Genomic DNA, 15,688 nt, shown 5'->3' with positions numbered 1-15,688 from the left:
GTGGTGATCAGTGGTGGGGTTGGGGCCACGAATGGCCACTGCATTCCCAGTCTGGGAAAGATAGGGTCTTAAAAAGCAAACAAACAAACAAACAATGAATGAATGAATGAATGAATGAATGAAATGAAGAGGATGGTTTAGATCAGTGATGTCAAACATGAGGCCTATGGGCAGCATGAAGCCTGCAGCACTCCCAGCTGTGGCCTGAATCAGATTAAAACAATTGGAAAAAGGTAAATAGGAAAGGGAAATCAAAGGTTAAGCTGTTTACATTCTTACTTGGGAAGATGATACTTGTAATTCAAAAGAATTTTCTCATTATTAGGGTAGTTAGAAGGAGCATACATAGACAGAGGGCACAGGTTTAAGATGAATATGAAGGGATGATATCTAAAAAAATAAAATTAAGGGGTGAGAGAGGAATGTACTAGGAGAAAGGGAAAGGGAGAGGTAGAATGGGGACATATCAGGGGTGGAGAACCTGCGGCCTCAAGGCCACACGTGGCCTTCTAAGTCCTTAGAGTGAGGCCTTTTGATTGAGTACAAGTTTTACAGAACAAATCCTTTTATTAAGGGGAGTTGCTCTGTGAAGTTTGGATCCAGTCGAAGGGTCACACTTGAAGACCTAGAGGGCCACATTTGGCCTCGAGGCTGCAGGTTCCCTACCTCTGGGGTAAATTATCTCACATAAAAGAAGCAAGAAAAAGCTTTTACAGTGGAGGGGAAGAGGGGAGAAGTGAGGGGGAGTGAACCTTACTCTCATCAGAATTGGCTCAAACAGGGAATAACATACACACTGAAGTGGGTAGAGAAATCTATCTTATGCTACAGGAAAGTAGGAGGGGAGGCAGATAAGAGAAGAGATGGGGACAGTGATAGAAAGGAGGGCAAATTTTGAAGAGGGACAGAGTGAAAGGAGAGAGAATAGAATAAACAGAGGAAGGGGAATAAGATGGAGGGAAATATAGTTAGCAATCATTAAATGTGAAAAAAAATTTGAAGCAAGTTTCTCTGCTAAAGTCCTCATTTCTCAAATATGTAGAGAGCTGAGTCAAACTTATAAAAATAAGAGCCATTCCTTAGTTGACAAATGATCAAAAGATATGAACAGTTTTCAGATGAAGTAATTAAAGCTATCTATAGCCATATGAAAAAATGCTCTCACTATTGATTGGAGAAATGCAAATTAAAACAATTCTGAGGTATTACCTCATGCCTATTAGGTTGGCTAATAGGACAGAAAAGGAAAATGATAAATGTTGGAGGGGATATGGGAAAAATGAGACATTAATGCACTGTTGGTGAAGTTGTGAACTGATTCAACCATTCTATAGAGCAATTTGGAGCTATGCCCAAAGGGCTATAAAACCATGCATACCCTTTGACATAGCAATACCACCACCCAAAAGAGATAAAAAACAAAAAGAAAAAAGACCTATGTACAAAAATATTTATAGTAACTCTTTTCTGGTAGCAAAAAATTGGAAATTGAGGGAATGCCCATCAATTGGGGAATGGCTGAGTGAACTGATATATGTGATTATGATGAAATACTATTGTGCTGTAAGAAATGATGAACAGGATGCTCTCAAAAAAAACCTGGAAAGACTTACATGAGGTGATGCAAAGTGAAATGTGCTGTGTACAAAGTAATAGCAACATAATATTGTAAAATGATCAGTGGTGAATGATTTAGCTATTCTCGATAACACAATGATCCAAGACAACTCTGAAGGACTTATGATGAAAAATGCTGTTGATCCCCAGACAAAGAACAGATGATGTCTGAATACAGATTGAAGCATACTTTTTTAAAATTTTCTTTATTTTTCTTGAAGTTTTTTTTGGGGGTGTCTATGTTTTCTTTTACAACATGATGGTTATGGAAATGCTTTTCATGACTACTCATGTATAACTATATCTAATTGCTTGTCTTCTCAATTGGGGGGGTGGGGGGAGGGAGGAAGGGAGAGAATCTGGAACTCAAAGTTTTAAAAACTAATGTTAAAATTGTTTTTACATGTAGTTGGGGGAAAACAAAAAAACTAAATAAAAACATAATTGGGCAATATTTAACAAAATACATTAAAAATGCAATAGAATGTAGATAATGTTAATATGTGGTTTTGTAAGTCACTATGCAGCTGTGGGATCCTTGAGTGTGGCTGAATAGCTTCCTTTCTAGTTGAGTTTAACACCATTGGTCTAGATGTCCTCTGAGGTGTCTTCTAGCTCCAGGTCTATGATCCTAAGCATGAAGGGCTCTCCAGTTAAAAGGGATGGATTTGTCCAGCTGAACTCCACAGGGCAGAACAAGGAAACTGTAAAGGGGCAAATTTAGGCTTCATTTGAAGAAGATGTTCCTAGAGCTTTGCTAGAGCTCCAGAGCTTTCCAAAAGTGGGATGAGTTGGCTTAGGGCATAAGATGTTCTTGCTCACTAGAGGCTGACAAACAAAAGTTGGAGGTCTACTTGTTGAGTATTTTCACTTTACTATCTTCCTCCATATATTGCACTAGATGACCTTGGACATTCCTTCCAACTCTCAAGTTTTGTGAACCAGATCTCCTGAACTCAAGCTGACTGCTCTGTCTACTACACTGTGTGGCCTCCTTACTATGATCTCAAGGGTAGAGATCATGCTTTATTCTTCAGTGACTTGCATATATTCAATACATATCTATTGAATGAAAAGTTCTATAAATACTTTGCCCAGGTATCCTTTCTCCATGGCATTCATCCACCTGTTCCTCATTACCCACTGTCCTCTTTCCTTCTATTGTGGATCCCCTAGCCATATCCCCATCTCTCACATCTGTCCATTTCTCTCCCTTCCTCTTCCCTCCAACCTAATCCTGGTGCTTACCACTTGAATTCCTGCAACAGCTAATTAAATAGTTTCCTAACCTCTAGATCATCTCTCCAAGCCATTGCACACCCTCATTTTAGCATATCACTTTCCTGTTCAAATCTGTGCAAATAATGTTTCAATGCTTGTGGGATAAAGTTCAAGTTTTTCAGTTTAGCGATCAGATCCCCTAAGGAAATCACCCACCTTTTGTCCACTTTTCCCATTCATTCATTCCAGTGTTTACTGAGCACATTATAGAATCATAGAGATGGAAAATACCTTAGAAATAATGAATGAATAATGAGAGATCAGGTTTTGAATTTATTAAGCACTTAATTATATTCCAGGCATTGTGATAAGAGCTGAGTATCCAAAGATAAAAAAAGATAGTCACTGTTCTCAAAGAGCTTTCATTCTTTTTTTTTTTTTTTTTTTGGTGAGGCAATTGGGGTTAAGTGACTTTCCTAGGGTCACATAGCTAGTGTCAAGTGTCTGAGGTCAAATTTGAATTTAGGTCCTCCTGACTTCAGGGCTGGTGCTCTATCCACTGCACCACCTAGCTGTCCCAAGAGCTTTCATTCTTTTTTTTTTTTTTTTTTTGGTGAGGCAATTGGGGTTAAGTGACTTTCCTAGGGTCACATAGCTAGTGTCAAGTGTCTGAGGTCAAATTTGAATTTAGGTCCTCCTGACTTCAGGGCTGGTGCTCTATCCACTGCACCACCTAGCTGTCCCAAGAGCTTTCATTCTTTTTTTTTTTTTGCTTTTTGGTGAGGCAATGGGGGTTAAGTGACTTGTCCAGGGTCATGCAGCTAGTAAGTGTCAAGTGTCTGAGGCTGGATTTGAACTCAGGTCCTCCTGACTCCAAGGCTGGAGCTCTATTTACTGCACCACCTAGCTGCCCCCAAGTTTCCATTCTTAAAAAGAGAGATAACACACAAGGGATTATTGACCAGTGAAAGGCAAATGAGGCCATAAAACATCTTATATCTTTTAGGAGAGGAAAAAGTGAAGGAAAGTGACTTACCCAGGATCACTCTGTCATGTATTAACAACAGAGTTGGACCTAAAACTCAGGTCTCCTCACTCTAAAGTCCAGACCATGCTGCCTCTCACCCACCATTCCTCAACATGAACTCTCAGTTGCAGCTGGGCTGACCTTAGCAAGTTTGAACATAGCATGCTAAGCCTCTACTCCCAGTTTTTGCTTCTGTTGTTTTTGTGCCTGGAATGATCTTTGACTAAACTTTGTGCCAATTCAGACACCACTCATTCTCTGGGACTCAGCTTCAGCCTCCCCACCTCAATGAAGCATTCTTTGACCACTCCCATCCTTAACCATTTTCTCTGTCTTTGAAATCTTATAGTACCTGCCATCTATACCACCTTTTGGAATTTAGCTTATTCTTCCTTGTTGGGCATAGGGGAAGGCAAAAAGAAGGGGAAAGAGAAGTAATTCTCTGGATGTTTAAGTTCATCAATGTGGGGAAAATCTCAGAATGGAACCTTGGTGTCACAGATCTTGTCCCTAATATGTAGAGTTGCCTCAAGCTGTTATCTCATACTCATTGCTAGTAAATGTGAGAGGCAGAGCTCATGTGTTACTGACTCCAAGGCCAGCCCTCTATTTCCCATACTACATGGACTCTCATTCTCTAATTATGCATATATTCTATTTCCACCACCACCACCATCACCAAATTGAACTATAAACTCTTGGAGGGTACAGACCATGTCCTGAACTTCTCTGCCTCCCTTTGATTAGGTTACTAGGTTGGTAGATAAAAGAAAGTTAGGGACATAGCATATCTTGTTTCCAGTAAAGCCTGGGATAAAGTCTCCACATCTATTTTTCTCTTCTTTGGAAATTGGATTGAATTCCCATCTCACCTGCTTAGTGGTTTCTTCTTTTACTTTAAACTAACTACCTATTCACTATCCCCACCCGTTTCCAGATATCATGAATTCTGACGACATCCCTTAAAATCCATCTCAAATGCCACCTCTTCAATGAAGAGTCTCTTCCCTCTTGATTCCACATCTGGTCTCATAACACTTTATACTCCTCTTGGGCACTTAAATTCTTGTTTCTATAATCATAGAATCTCAGAGCTATCAGGTACCTTAGTGGGCATCTACACCAACCCCAACCTGAGCTTGGTATAGTGGATCAAGTTTTGGAGTTGGAGTTGGGACACTTAAATTGCACCTATTACTTGTGTGACTGTGCTCAAGTAACAATCTTTCAGAGCCTCATTTCCAAACTGAAGCTAATAGTACTAGTATAATGGAGGCTGAACTGGAGTACAGCTCATGGAACATGCATGGGGATGGGCCCGCAGGGCCAGGTAACTTCCAGAGACATCTATGACTCAAAGCTGAAGGGCTTGTCACTTTGGAAAGATAAAACAAACCAGAGGCTGTCCCTTGATCCCTGTCCCATGACGGCTGAAGTGGGGGAGGCTATGTCAAAACTCCATCAGAGTGGCCATTCAGTGGATCTTTTTTTTCTAAAGAAAAATTTATTTTATTTTTAATTTATGGAATAAAACAAGCATTTCCGTAACATTGTATAATTAAAAAAAGATTACACATGAAATGCAAATCTAGTATGTAGATGTTAAAAGAAGTAACTGCTCTCTGCTCTCTCTCTCCCCTCTCTTCCCTTTTCCCCCTTTCCTTCTTTCTTCCTTCTGTCTCCCCTACCCTTTTATCTCTTCCCTCCTTCTCTCTCTTGCCCTCTTCCTCTCCCCACTGCCCCCTTCTTACTCCTCCCACTCCTCTTTCTGGCTTCTCTCTCTCTGTGTCTGTCTCTCTCCTTCCTCTCCTCCCTTCCCTTTCCCCTCCCTTCTTCCTTCTCTCTCCCCTATCCTTTTCTCTCTTCCCTCCCCTCTCTCTTCTTTCTCTTTCCTTTCCCTCTCCCCTTCTGCCCTTCTCCCCTCTATCTGGGGGATAGAGACAGGACTCTATCTCCCACTCCAGTCGCATGATGGCTGCAAAGTACATGGCAGAAGGCATATGACCTGCCTAGGTGAACCTTAGCCTGGTCTTAGGCTATTTCTTGTTTCTTTACTGAGTATAGGTGACTGAGCAATGATCCTAAGGTGGATGTTTTCAAGCTCGAAGGCAGACTTTTGAGTTTGAAAAGTTGAGAATGCCAGGATCCTCAGTCAGTGCCAGCTGCGCTTCAGATAACAATGCCCTGCCAACACTTTAGTATTTCTTGGAGATGATCTCCAATAAAAGGATGAGCCCAACCCTGGCTGGGCTTGCCAGACATGGACCTTGAGGCTGTTGCTTAGATCTGCAGATACAAGGTAGCATGTGAAATGTTGATTTAGCAGTCCCACAATCTGCTCCATGTTTTGACATTTGAAGTCTCAGCATCCTGGGACAGTACTAATAGTAGTTAGTTATTACTGTTTGCTTAAGTCTTTGTTGATGAGCACGGGTGAGTCTCTTATGTTAATCAGTTCTTTCTTGTGGAGAAAATGAATAGCTGTACTTTAACCTGATTTTCTTTGTACACCAAGTGCCTTTCCACTCCGCTGTCCGGGAAAGGCCCTAGACACACAGGAGCCAAAACTAAGTTTTAAGTGATTGTTCCCAGGGTCCTGGGGTGGATGTGTAGAGAGCCAGAGTTTCAGATCCTGATCTCTCTCTTCGGATACCCCCAGGACTTATTTTGGTCAGCAAATATGAATCCAGAGCAGAGCTAGGGGCCCTAGTTGGGAGAAGGCCAGAGAGCACCTCTGCCCCTCCCCCCAAAGATAACATTATCTCTCTGTTGTCACATTTGCTTTTCCTCCATTGCAGAGAAAATGCTTTGTCAGCCTTAAAGTGCTCTGTAATTGGAAGTTATTATTAATTCTTCTCTGCAGTATGTATCCCTCACAAATGACCATCTAATCCCTCCTTAAAGACCTCTCATGAGGTGGCCTATTCCTCTTTTTTAATTGCTTCAGTTGTATGGAAGTCTTTCCCTCCTATTGTGGCTAAATTTTCCTTCTTCCTTTTTTCCTCTGGGTCCAACCAGAATCAATATAATCCCTTTCAAAAATGAGTCCTTCAGATAACTGGACAATAATTATGTGTCCTCCTCTCCCAACTACCAGTTTTGTCAGTGTATATTTATCATTTTCTACTTAGATTAGCTCCAAAAGGGCAAGTGCCATGCCTTATTTTTTTAATCTTTTCTAGTGATTCACATGGTACATTGTACATACTAAATGTTAAATGATATTGATGAATTTATCCCTGCTCCCAGAGATTCACAGTAACCACTACACCTTCTTCCACCTCCTTAGCACCTGCCCACTTGCACATGCTTCTTTTCTACTAAGAGTCACTATAACAACCCTGGCCCACATTGGGGATGGGGGAGTCAATCTCCCAACCTATAAGCTCCCCTCTCTGAAAAAGGAAAAGAAAACCCAAAGACAAAGCAAATGTTAATAGTTATTAGTCTTTAATGTTGCTGACATACATGCAATGAAGAGATGACCAAAGACCCTTCTTCACAAGGGAGGAGGGCAAGAACATTATCCTATCCAAGCCTGAAACCTTCCTTGGTGCTTAACAGAGTACTCTGTACACACAAAGTAATTAACAAATGTTTGTTGAATGGATTCTGATCTTTGCTATCATGAGCTGTTTCAGATTCCAACCCTTCCCCCTAACCACTAACTTGAGCCAGATTTCTCTTACTTCTTGGTAAGATTAATCTGTTAATCTTTCAAAAAATAAGCATTTTCACTTGGAGACTGTGACTAACCATAGTCAGGAGATATAAGAGGAGGGAACCCTCCCCCAAATGCACATCATTTGTCTATGAGCCCTCAGGTCTTTTTTTGTTTTCTAGCACCATTTCTGTCTTCCTTCTCTAGAGCCCTTTGCAGTAGCAGGGAGCCCTTCTTCTATCCCCAAATACGTGGGGTGTAGTGAAAAGAGCACTGGATGGGGAATCCTGGGTTACAGTCCAGGGCAAATCCATTCCCCTCTCTACATCTGCACTTTACTCTTTTGCAAAATGAGAGTGTTAGACCTGATAGTCTTTAAGATTACTTCTTGCTCTGTGGTCTCATGGGAAAGAGCTCAGCTTTGTGTGGCCAGAGACCGGACTTCTAGCCTCAGCCAAACCATTAACTCATGGTGTAGCTTTGGGCAAGCCTCTTGTCCTCTCTGAGCTTCATTCTCTTCCCCTGGAGCGTGAGAGGGTTGGACGACAATCCTTAAGGTCCTTCCCTTAATTGCCTTCAGGATTTCAAGGTGATTTCTCACATGCATGTGCTCTCTTCTTAAAACTGCGTCTCCTCTGATACAAAACCCAACTACATGTCAGAGTCTAGAAATGGTGATTGAGTATAAATATTTCACAGATTGGTTTGTCTTTGAGGAACAAGGTAGAGGTCCAGGAACAAGGAGTTGGAAAGGGAGTCAAACTCCAGATAGAATATATTTAGAGTTTCAGTATCAGCTTGTATTCAGAGAGTTCATGGATGGCAAACATGTGCTCAACCTTGTTAGGTCATCTTTCTATGATAGGCAGCTAGTGGAAACCTTTAACTGAAGTTTGCCAACAAGTCAGAGGCAAAGCTAAGAGAAAATGACTCATACCTTGAGGCAGTATGTTGGAGAGCTCCCAAAGTAAGAGAATGCTGAGGGGGAAGAAAAGCAGTGGTAATAGGCCATATTTTTATAGCACTATACAATTTACAAAGTGCTTTGAATACATTACTTCATTCAATGCTCCCAAAAATCCTATAAGGAGAAGCAGTATCCTCATTTTACAGGTGAGGAAACTGAGGCTCAAAGAGTCTAAGTGACTTGCCCATAGTCATATCACATAACCCAGGTGTTCCATTTCCAGACCCAGTGCTTTTTCTACCATAGCACAGTTGGCCTAGTCCCAGAAGCAGAGAGTTCACCTTCCACAGGGAGTGGAGGGATGAGGAGAGGCAGGGAAGGTGTTCCTCTTGGAAGTAGATCACTGTACGAAGGCACTGGTCAAGTTGGAAAAGGTGGGAGAAACAGGTGGCTGGGCCAGTTCATAGAGTGCTTGGTAGGTGCCCACCACAAGCCCAAAGAAGCCCAGGAAAGTGATCAGGATGTCCTTAATGATGGTGATAGGGCTCATGCCCTCTGAGTAATAGGTGATGATCTCCAGGAGTGGTGGGATGATCAGAGCCAGGGCACTGCTGCTCATGGAACCCACCAGGGCTATTACCAGGTCTAATCTGGGGATCAGAATGGCCAAGGCACCTGTAAAGGAAAAGATATTTGCATTTATGACCAGCCTGAAATGGATAGATGAAATGTCTGTTGTCCAAGGATGGAAATGGGGGCCAAGGAATTTAAACTACATTCTTTAAAAGGTCACCTGGCAGAGGAGTGACAGAGCTGAACCTCAAAGCAGGGTCCTTGGATTCAAAGTCCTGGACTCTCACCATTGCATCAAAACGTCTTTCCCAATAGATAGTTCAGCATAGGATACCTTTTAATGGAAGCTAATTTCAGTACTTCAAAAGATCTGTGCCTTTGTCAGGGTAATTATAAACTCTACAGATGCAAATAACAATCTTTCTCTATTTTAGTGGGAAAGTAGGGGTTTTCATGAGTTGCTGTAGCTGAAAAAAAAAATCCAACACCTGGTCACCCTTACTACACTTAGCTAGGTTGGTATTTCCCTGAGCCCATACTCAAAATCTTTTGACTGTTGAGGTATATGTGTGTGTGGGGGGGGGTGCGTATGGGCACACACAAGGTGAATTTTCTGAAATAAAATTGTTCAAAATGCCAGTGAGTAGAAGTTCTTGCTCCCTGGGCACTTGCCTTTGGGTGGGCTCAATCTAGAATCTTTCTAGGGGGGAGGAGGATCATAGGTCCCAGTCTTAGGGGAACTTTCTCTTTCCCTCCAACCCTGGCCCAGATGGGCCTCTCCTCTTGTACCATCATTCCATTGAGGGAGAGTCATTTCAAAGAGCTACCTTGGCCAAGGTACCCATCTCCCTGTGCTTCTGGATTACCAGTCTGGTGAGCCTGGGTCAGATGAGAAGGGCTGGGTTCCCTCCAGAAACCTGTCCAGCTTGGCAGGTGCTGCAAGAGTCTACTCTGTTGTCCTAACCTTGGAGAACCCAGGGTCATCTTCACATTGAGATAAGGCCCTAGGGGAGGACTTTAGTGGAAGAATATATTTGAAAGCCTCTATAAACTGACAAGTGCCATCTAAACACCAGGGGGTTATCCAAACAAGCTCAGTGAATCTCTTTTGCAACCTAGCGAGATACTGTGGGAGGGGACATTCTCTAGTTCTTTCTTTTGTGAAGTGATCTGAATGTTTATGGCTAGGAGAAATGAAGACTATTATCTCTCAGAATAAGAAAGAAGGGAAAATTGTTAGCAGCTGATTTTAATTATCCTTGAATCTCAAATGACATTGAGAAAAGAGAGAAAAAGGAAAGGAGCATTTATTAAGTGCTTAATATGTTCCAGGTACTGTGCTAAGTGCTTTATGAATATCATCTCATTTGGGGGCAGCTAGGTGGTGCAGTGGAGAGAGCTCCAGCCTTGGAATCAGGAGGACCTAAGTTCAAATCTGACCTCAGACACTTGACACTTACTAGCTGTGTGACCCTGGGCAAGTCACTTAACCCCCATTGCCTCACCAAAAAAAGCAAAAAAAAAAAAAAAGATTAAAAAAAAAAAGAATATCATCTCATTTGATCCTCACAACAAACCCGGGAGATGGGTACTATTATTGTCCCCATTTTATAGTTGAGGAAACTGAGGCAGGCTGAAGTTAAGTGACCTATACAGGGTCACACAGGTACTGTCTGAGGACAAATTTGAGCTCAGGTCTTTCAGACTCTAGGTCACGCTGCTCTGTGCACTATGGCGCCACCTATCACAGTGGATAGAGCACTTGGCCTGGAGAAAGGAAGATTCATCTTCTGAGTTCAAATCTGGCCTCAGACCCTTACTAGCTATGTGACCCTGGGCAAGTCACTTAACCTCATTGGCCTCAATTTCTTCATCTGTAAAATGAGCCAGAGAAGGAAATGGCAAATCACTCCAGTATCTCTGCCAAGAAAACCCCCCAAAAAATGTCACAAAGAATTGGATATGACTGAAAACAATTAAACAACAACAACAAAGCTGCCATAGAGGTGAAGTGACCCACCTGATGTCATAATAAGTAGCAAGGCCATGAATAAAACCTAAGTGCCCTGACACTTGGGAAGGCTCTTTTTATTCTACCCTGTCACAAGCTTGCTGAATCATGCCAGTGAACTTAGAAATTCCTGCCCCCACGCGATGGTCTGGACCCCGACCAGCTCCTAGTTCGTGGGTGCCCAAATATCACATCAAAATTAAGCCATCCTGCTTCCTACTCACATGTCACACAGACCAGGCCTGTGCGGATGGATAAATCTACCACCAAATTCCACTGTTTTGGCACGTGGGAGACAGCAAAAGGGATGATGATCTCAGCTGGGACATAGAATTGCAGGGCATAGGTGAAGAAGATTCCGAGAGAGTAGAGCAGCTTCACAGACTGAAATAACCTGTAGACAGAACCCAGCTGATTGATAATCTCATCTGGGAAAATCCACCCAAGATCTTAGCTCTCAGCACTAAAATAAACGCAAATGATCACATGGCAAGAAGAGGCTAAACTCTACGTGGTGGATCAGAAGTTGCCAGATTGGCCGAGGAAGCTCAAGTACATTTTCTTTTCCCAAACTTCCTACCTCCTTAGGACCAAATACTTGATCACACTGAACCAAGTAGCCAGAAATTTGTGCAGCATTACTGTAATAGTGGTCAATGATAAAAAAAAGCAACAACTGGAATTTATTTAATACTTTTAAGTTGGCAGAGCATTATCTGCTTTAAGCCTAACAACAACCCCATGAAAAAGGGTTGGAAAAGGTATTACGGGTATCATCATTCCCAAATTATAGATGTGGAACCTGGGATTTGGAGAGAGTGATTGACTTGTGTGTCGTCACATAACTCGTTAGTGTCAGAGGCAGTATTTGATTCTAAGTTGAAGTTCTAGATGGAAGAGGTATTGAAAACCGCCACTTAATTTATCCCCTTCATTTTACAGATGAAAAAACTGAGGCCCATGAAGTTTAAGTGGCTTGTACTTGACACAGGTAGTGTCAGGAGTGGGACTGTAGGTCTCTACAGTGGTAGAGATGTAGATATGGGTCCTGAGCTGGTCACATTATCAGGATTGGTGGTCATTGTTGACAGCTGAGTTTGGGCTAGTCCCCAGAGCTGGGTCTAAGAGTATGTTTTGAAGCTCCCTGTGGCCATCAGTAGAAGGAACAACTGTGTATGATGGTAATATAAATGAGTTTGTCATATGTGAGTTAAAAAACAGTAGAATGTTAGACCAGGGTTTCTAAACCTGGGTCTGTGACATGATTTCTGAAATATTTTGATAACTGTATTTCAATATAGTTGCTTCCCTTTTTAATCTTAGGTATTTCATGCATTTAGAAACTATTCCAAAAAGTGGTCCATAGGCTTCATCAGACTGCCAAAAGGGTCTGTGACATAAAAAAATTAAGAATCCCTGTTTTAGATTATCTAGTCCAACCTCCTCTACCCCCACTCTGATTTTATAGAGGAAAAAACAAGGAAGTGACTTGCCTAAGGTAATATAGGCAGTAGAGACCAGAGCTGGGACTAGAATCCAGGAAATTATAGCTGCATCACTGGCCATAGCTCCGAAGGGATCAGAGAGAAGAACAGGAGAGCTGCTGACAAAAAAGGACCCAAACACACAGAGCAGACAGTTTGGCTTCTATCTCATTCCTTGCTACCAATGCTCTTATATGTTATCCCCAACTGAAATATCTTCTCTGGTGCAGAATAGTTTCAGGTATCATCTTTTGGTTTAACAATAGTGGTATCCAACACATTTAGTTAGGGACCGTGAAGAGGAAAGAACAGTGGACTTGGAACCCAAAGGCTTAGGTTGGAATCCTGACTCATTGTACGACTTTGGGAAAGACACTCTGGGCCTCAGTGTTTTCTCCTCAGTAAAATGAAGAGTTGACTAGACAGATAATCAAACACTCCAGTGACGATATTCTATGGTTCAGTCTAGGAACTAAATTCACGATGAGATCAGCATGGAGGTATCAAATTCACTCTTGCCCCAGCCTAAAAAAACTCTACAATCCTCCTGCTTTATTTAAATAAAAATAAAAATGAATGATCATCATAATATTAACTTTTCTAGACTTTGCATCTTTTCCCAGTGTTGAATACAGTACTCAGTCTATGATGGAAAGTATAATTTCCATTACACTTTAAAAAGGGCTTTGTACACATTATCTCATTTTTCCCTAAAAGCCTGTGAGGAAGAGAATAATGGATATTGCCCTCATTTTACAGATGAGGAAATAAAGGCACAGAAAGAGGACTTTCCCAAGGCAAAACAGATAGTGAATGACTTTCAATTAGGAGCAGAGCCAGGAGTATTCTTCCTGCTCCATTAGAACTGTACCTTCCCAAGTCTTCCCAACTGCATGGATTTCCACTCTCCAAACCATAAACATACCAGCAGTTGGGCAGGTTGAGGGTTATGCTGGCTTGTATGGCTGCTCCAAACTTCAAGTAGCCCAGGCATGCCAGGCTGGTATAGAGAAGTGTAATCATGGTCATTCCTCCATACAAGATGACTGGGAAATGGTCATTCTTCTTCATTTTGTTTTCTAGGGGAAGAACCTATTGGAAAGGAAGGCAAGGGAAAAACAAAAACAGAAATGTTAATCACCAGCAAGGGAGATAACACCTTCATGGTCAAGAGGATTTCTATTCTGCTTCTGGGACCCCACAGAATGTAGGTCCTCCCTTTTCTTCTTTGCAACCCTCAGCTCCGGGCAAACTGTCCTTCTTGTTCTGTGAGCCCTCAATAGGTATTAACATAGAAACACACTTTTCAATGCATCCACTATCTGATCACGGTGGTTGGTTGTTCCGTCTACCCAGAAGATCAAAAGACCTCCCACCCTTATTGGCTAGTCTTTACAAGGTGCTGTAGCCACAAAATGTATCCCCTAGTGGGTAGTCAGGTCTCTGATGGTGAGACTTTCTGCAAGGAAGTTCCACTGGTCCTGAGGTGACGACTTAAAGTCCATCCCCAGCACCTACTCAAAACTTTCCCAGCTTGGGTGAACTATCAGAGATTGTGCTTCCCTGACGTTGCTTTTGAGAAGTTGGGGAAACCACCACATCCAGATATGGTGTCACATATGTTACCTTCTTTCACTAATCAAAATCTCAGGCTGACAACTTGATAATGGTTTGTGAAAAGGCTTACAGAAGTTCCCAAAGTGGGTGATACCACCTCCTGGAGGATACTGGAATGATCTAGGAGGGTACATTTAGGGGGGTGGTAGAAGCCTCAGGTACAACTGGGGGGCATTGAATAAAAATAAGGGAGAAGTGGAAGTATAAAGAAAGAAGAGAAGAGAAGAAAAATTTGAAAAACTCTTTGTACGTGTTTCATTTGTTGTATAACAGAGTTAAAGTCATAGTGATAACATTATTTTTCCAAATAAACACACAAAAAAGTGGTCAAGTTCACTGACAGGTCTTAACAAGCAAGTGTTGGCAGGCAAGCATGTAGTGCATTATTGGGAAGTCCAGCATGAATCAGCAGGAATATGTGCATGTAATGACTTCTTTACAATATGATACAATATGATACTGAAGCAATATTGCGTCATCAAAATTTCAATGCAGGAAAAACCCCCAAAATTTACAATAAATTATTAAATTTCAGATGTGTCAATTTTTAAAAAAAAATATTTTGTTTTTATTGAAATGACCCAAATTTAAAAAAAATTAAAGGGCTAAAGAAAGTGGATTTCCAGGGGGGCTCTGAGTAATTTTTTTTGAAAGGGGCCGATAGGTCAATAAGTTTGGGAACCTCTGGTTTAGAACCCTATCTCAGCATCAGAAAGTTTTGCTAATGGGTAACAAGAAGGGGAAACAAGCATTTTATTAGGTGCCTATTATGTTCCAAGCACTGTGCTAAACACTTTACAAATATTATCTCATTTTATTCTCACAACAGCTCTGAGAGGTAAGTGCTATTATTATTTGCATTTTACAGTTGAGGAAACTGAGACAAACAGGTTAAGTGACTTGCCCAAGGTCATACAGCTAACAAGTGTCTCAACAACTTTGACTCTAGGTCCAATTCTCTATCTGCTGTGTCACCTAGATTGTGGCTAAACCTATGACTGGACTCCTCTCTTTGGAATCTCCTCACCTTGGGGGACTATCTATGCATACATAACTCCTGATCCTCTCAGAGGTTTCAAGCTCACTTAACATCTCTAGTGCTTAGCCAGACCACTCAGTGTAGGTCACTGTCTGTCAAGCCTGTGGCAATGGTGGATCAAGACCCTTCCCCCCAAATATTAGAGGTGTTGGGACTTGGAATACAATCATTCCCAATCCCTCATTTGATTGGCAAGGAACCTGAGGCCTAGGCAGGGACAATAGTTTACCCATGGTTACATATTCAGTTAGTTACAAAGCTAAGGCTAGAGTCCTGATAGCCCTTCCAGTCCAACACTCAGCACTGATTGGTGTTAACTAACCAAAGTGCAAAGCACAAATAACTCCCAAACCTGTATCTTCAACTTTGATCTTTCTTCTGATTTCCAGACTCACAGCAGAAGCAGTGTGGTCTAACAGCAGCAAGATTACTGGCTCTGAATCAAGTAAAAAACTACTTGAAATAATAAACAACTTTAGCAAAGTTGCAGGCTATAAATAAACCCACATAGATCATTGGCATTTCTAAATG

At 41.7% G+C, this 15,688-nt stretch overlaps 1 protein-coding gene across 2 annotated transcripts in view; it reads right to left on the bottom strand.

Moving 5' to 3' along the window:
- Window positions 1–7,319: 7,319 nt before the first annotated feature.
- The window catches only part of LOC114027725 (proton-coupled amino acid transporter 1-like), a 30,139-nt gene continuing 21,770 nt past the window's right edge, over window positions 7,320–15,688 (bottom strand). The window contains exons 8-10 of one of the 2 annotated variants that reach the window (XM_027841816.1): window positions 13,427–13,593; window positions 11,242–11,411; window positions 7,320–9,108 (exon numbers count right to left, since the gene is read on the bottom strand). In XM_027841816.1, coding sequence (XP_027697617.1) covers window positions 8,834–9,108; window positions 11,242–11,411; window positions 13,427–13,593 — 612 coding nt within the window. In that variant the 3' untranslated portion in view covers window positions 7,320–8,833. The remainder of the gene's footprint in view (window positions 9,109–11,241; window positions 11,412–13,426; window positions 13,594–15,688) is intronic. The other variant, XM_027841817.1, reaches the window with a different exon arrangement.

Source organism: Vombatus ursinus, unplaced genomic scaffold, assembly GCF_900497805.2.
Source record: "Vombatus ursinus unplaced genomic scaffold, bare-nosed wombat genome assembly UNPS02014863.1, whole genome shotgun sequence".
Lineage (NCBI taxonomy): Eukaryota > Metazoa > Chordata > Mammalia > Diprotodontia > Vombatidae > Vombatus > Vombatus ursinus.
This window is presented reverse-complemented; position numbering and strand designations above follow the sequence as displayed.